The 4,387-nt window shown below is 46.9% G+C and overlaps 1 protein-coding gene across 1 annotated transcript; it reads left to right on the top strand.

The window, feature by feature from the left end:
- The first annotated feature begins 872 nt into the window (after positions 1-872).
- BANF2 (barrier to autointegration factor 2) lies at positions 873-3,130 on the top strand. The gene is made up of 2 exons (XM_019543990.1): positions 873-1,014; positions 2,753-3,130. Exons 1-2 carry the CDS (start codon positions 886-888, stop codon positions 2,897-2,899), a joined length of 276 nt encoding a protein of 91 aa, XP_019399535.1. The 5' UTR covers positions 873-885; the 3' UTR covers positions 2,900-3,130.
- Positions 3,131-4,387: the final 1,257 nt, after the last annotated feature.

The raw sequence follows: 4,387 nt of genomic DNA on the forward strand, positions 1-4,387 counted from the left end.
TGGCTGAGCCACCAGTATTAGGCAGCCACGAAAAACTAAACGTGAGCCCAGGAACGTATCAGACAAGGTATTTCCAGTTCTGTCAGAAAAATACCCTTGTACCCAGATCTGGTGAGACTTTGTCTAGAGTATTGTGTATGCTTCTGGTCAGCTGATGCACTCAGACTAGAGCAAGTGCAGAGAAGGACTCCTAGGATTATTAGGGAAATAGAGAGAAAAACTAGAAGAGATGGGCTTGTTTAGCTTATCAATAGGAAGTCTGAGAGGGGGTATCTGTAAATACATCTGGGTTTAAACACCAGGGAAGCAGAAGGGCTCTTTGAGCTGTCGGGTAATGTTGGTACCAGAACAAATCGGTATAAAACTCAGCAGGAACAGCTTTAGTCTGGAAATTAGAAGCAGGTTTCTGATCCTCAGAGCAGAGAGATTCTGAAGCACCCTGCTTGTGGGAGAATTGGGGGCAAAAAATCTGTTTCCAGATCAGCACTTAATTGGCTTATGTCAGGGATCATGTGAGATGGTTTATGATGGCAGGAGACAGGACCACGTGACCTATGAGGCAGGGCTAAGGTTAGCTCCAGGCTTCCAAATGAAAGCTACCCATCTTGGCTATGTATGAGTTATGTCTAACCCTCCAAACTCACATTTGCTGTTCTTAATTTCTGACATCAATCATCAACAGCAAATACGATGGGCTGGGGGAGATGCTGAACTGGTGTGCTATGTAGGTAGCTTTGAGATTAAAAGGAGAGACATTTGGCTAGGAGTAAATGGGCTACATGGGTGGTTCTTGTCTTCCAAGACGACCCCGAGAATTGTAATCTCATTGTAAGCCATTATAGATTCATATTCACCTGACTTTTCCTCTTCCTGCTGCTGTTCCAGATGATGGCCATCAGCACCCAAAAGTTCGATGTGTTTGTATCTGAGCCAATGGGTGACAAGGATATTACAAAAGTAGATGGGATTAATGATGAGCTCGGAATGAAATTAGCTGCAAAAGGCTTTAACAAGGTAATCTCCCTTCTTCCTTACCAGGCTCTTTTTTTTTCCCCCCCTTTTTTCTTTCTTTCCTTTTTTTTTTTTTACTCAGTGAATACCATGGGATTATTTCATTAAAGAGGTGTTGTCTGTAATTTGTGATCTAGCGTCTCCTGCTAAGAGTATTTCAGCACAATATATTAATCTGAAATGTGGAGTGCAGTTCCACTGAATTATTCAAAGGCATTGATGCTAAATGTTACACAAAGGGACAAAGTCAAATACCTTGGGTCCTAAAATTGATGCAGTTTGACAGTTACTCCATCTTCAAGGTCTACCCAGTAATGTTCCAACCATGCCTTTCGGGCGTTTTCAACCACTTGTCATTGTTGTTGCAGAATTTGTTTGTTTAAAGGCCAAGAGGACTTCCCATGGGGGAGAAGGAGGTGGTTTGGAAGCTGTGTTTATGGAATTGAAAATTCACAGCCTACAGTTCTTGCGATGAGGCTGGCAGCAGCCACAGTAAAGAGGGTTAAGCTACTAAAGTTACAGGACCAGCTTGGGAAATTCCACTGACGGATAAGCTGGACCCTGTGAGGCAGCGCAGGCTTTTACTGTCCTACTGCCCATAAGCCATCCCCCACATGGAAAACAATTATATCACTCCTACTCCCATTTATCTTGGGTGTTGAAAGGCTGGTCAATAGAAAGGGACATGGGAAGCTCTCTGCCAGGGTTTTAAGAGCAGAGTCATTTCCACCTACCTGTATTTGTGATCATTTGAGTGGTTAATAGGTACCGTGGACACAACCGTATGTGTGGTGAGCTGGGTGGTTAATACAAAACAGACTGTAGTCACCATGTGCAGGCCATGTCTCTTCCTAGTACATGCTGCTACCATGTACTATTCTGAGCTCCTCCTGCTCAGTCTGCACTGAACTGGAGTACTAATGGGCAGGTGGCAGAATCCTTGAAAAAGTCTTTTAGGTGACAATGTCAGTCAAGGCAGGTCAGTGTGTAAACACCACAGCTGCAAGTCTCTCACAAACTAGAATTTCAAGTGACAATCCATTCACAACACAGCAAACTGAATGAGGAATTATTTCTAGCTTTGACTCATGCCCTGCATAAAGTCACAGCAGAAACTGGCCCAGTGCTTCCTGGAGTATTGCAAGGACGGTGTTAATTTGCAGAAGTTTGGCATCATGAAACAAGCCCCTTTCAAGGGAATCAGGGCATGAAGTTGCATGAAACTTAGTAACTTCATGGATGCTTATGGAGCTGGGAAATAAAAGGAGAAGCTTTTGGCACTGTGGAAAGGGAATCTGTTGTCAGCTCGTACCAGAGGAGACTAAACACTTTGACTACTAAGTCTTGGTGATCTTGTTCCTCTTGGTCTACAGATCTCAGCCCCATTTTATAAATGGACAATGCTCTTTACACAGGCAATGCCCAGCAAAATAGTTGCTCCTTTTGACCCGCACAGTGAGCAGAAATGAAGGGTCTCGTGGGCTCTTCTGGTATGGAGAAGAACGTCACAGTGGAGTTGGGTTCTTTCTGATGCAACCCTGTCTTGTTACAAAGCATATGTGAAATCCCATTTCCTTGAGCCACAGGAGTAAAAATGCAGATGAGACCTTCCTTGACTGCAGTGAGCACCTTTCAAAGCAGCCAGCCGCTGTGTGTCGTACAGGTTAATTGGGTGCCTGGCTCAGTGGTTGGGATCAGGGGGCAAAAATACTAGCTTGTGCTGTTCCCTTCTTCCTTGCAGGCATACATTCTTCTGGGCCAGTTCCTCTTGTTGAAAAAGGACTCTGCAGTTTTCCAGAGATGGCTGAAAGGGACTTATGGAGCCAGTCCCACTGAGGCTCAGCGGTGTGCTTCCTGCCTGTTGGAGTGGTGCGGTTCCTTCCTGTAAAGACGAGCCCACTAAGCCTTGATGGTAGACTTAGTAGGGCTCTTCCAAGTGCTGAAATAAAGCAGCTCTTGAATGAACTGTACAGCCCAAATGGCTTCTATTTGGATAGTTTCTGCTGTCCCCAATCCTGTAAATGCTTGTGTGCAGGGACTGAGCTTGTTCTTGGACAAAGCAGGTCACATGCTGCCTTTAGGGAGCTCTGTGAATCCTCACTGTACCTATGACAAGAGTCCTAGCATGGCACAAATAGGGAAAGCTGGAACATCCTGATTTTAGGTGAACTGTTAACTAAAATCCTGGTTCAGCAAGGTACATAAGCAGATGCTTAACTTGGAACTGCAGGACTGGTGCTGCTGCCCTCGGGCATCTAGGCCTCATGCTTTAATTTAGAGAAGTGTTTTAATTCCCTGCAAATCTGGGCTTAAAAGGCAGGATGTTTTTCTGGTTCAGGCACTAGGGTGGGACTCAAGACATGGGTTTTGTTCCTAGTTCTGCCCTGGATTTCTTGTATGACCTTGGACATACCACTTAGCCTGACACTGTCCAAAATGACAACCAACTGTGGCTCCTGATACATAGGACTTGCTTTTGTAGAGGTGCTGAGTATTTATGACTATTGCTGGCCTCTTCTGCAAATAAGATGCAGAACAGTCCTCTGGTAGCCTGGGCTTTAATCTGTTTGCATCTTGGCTTTCTCCACTGTAGGAGGGTGGGTATTCCCTGCTGCTGAGGAAGGTGCTATGTAGTTTCATTCTTATAAATGTTTGTCAAGGGATTTCAGATCTGCCCATGCAAACCAGAGGAAATACATCCTCTAAGCACCCTGGCCCTGATTAACCAAACTTTATACTGCTCCTGTACTGGTGAAGAATGGGAAAACAGGAGGATGGCTTGAGCGGCATAATAGCCCTACGTCACACCAGCACTAGGCATGCAAGAGTAACGGAAGCCAGAGTATGCTGCATTCCAGCTAGCCTGGGCTGGCAGAGCAGTCCATATCCAGCTGGAATGCCACGGAAAAACGTGGATTTTCTCCTTTAAAGAGCTGCAGTAGAGCTGTGGCATGATGAACAAGCAGGTGGCAGAGAGAGGAGGCAAGGGCAGTGCAACTGCTGCACCCCTGCCCCTGTCCGTTACTCCTCATGCTGCTGGTGGTGCAGCTGGTGTGGGGTTCTGGGTGGCAGCAGCGGCGGCAGCAGCAGCAATAAGTCTCTCTGCTCTGCTCTGCCTTCCCATACCAGCTGGGCCATGGAGGTAGCTCCTGTCCATGCCAGGACCAGCCAGGCTGCAGCCCCATGCCCACTGTGGGCACACAAATCTGGGAGAGCATGTGCCCCCCTCCCATGCCCCCTCTCCCCCTGCCCCACACACTGTGGGGGCTGGGGCCTAGGGAAAACAGATTGGTAGTGAAGGGCACCAGCAGAGCTGGGGAATCAGGGGTTGTGGTTTGGATGGGAGTGAGGGGCACTGATAAGGCCAGCGGGCTCT

This window comes from Crocodylus porosus, unplaced genomic scaffold (assembly GCF_001723895.1).
Source record: "Crocodylus porosus isolate Cpor-Errol unplaced genomic scaffold, CroPor_comp1, whole genome shotgun sequence".
NCBI classification, from domain to species: domain Eukaryota; kingdom Metazoa; phylum Chordata; order Crocodylia; family Crocodylidae; genus Crocodylus; species Crocodylus porosus.

Bases quoted from the DNA above. Each gene is read 5' to 3' on its own strand.
- BANF2 (XM_019543990.1), top strand. From the start codon at position 886: ATGATGGCCATCAGCACCCAAAAGTTCGATGTGTTTGTATCTGAGCCA. The intron at 1,015-2,752 runs GTAATCTCCCTT...TCTTCCTTGCAG, and splicing joins CTGCAAAAGGCTTTAACAAG to GCATACATTCTTCTGGGCCA.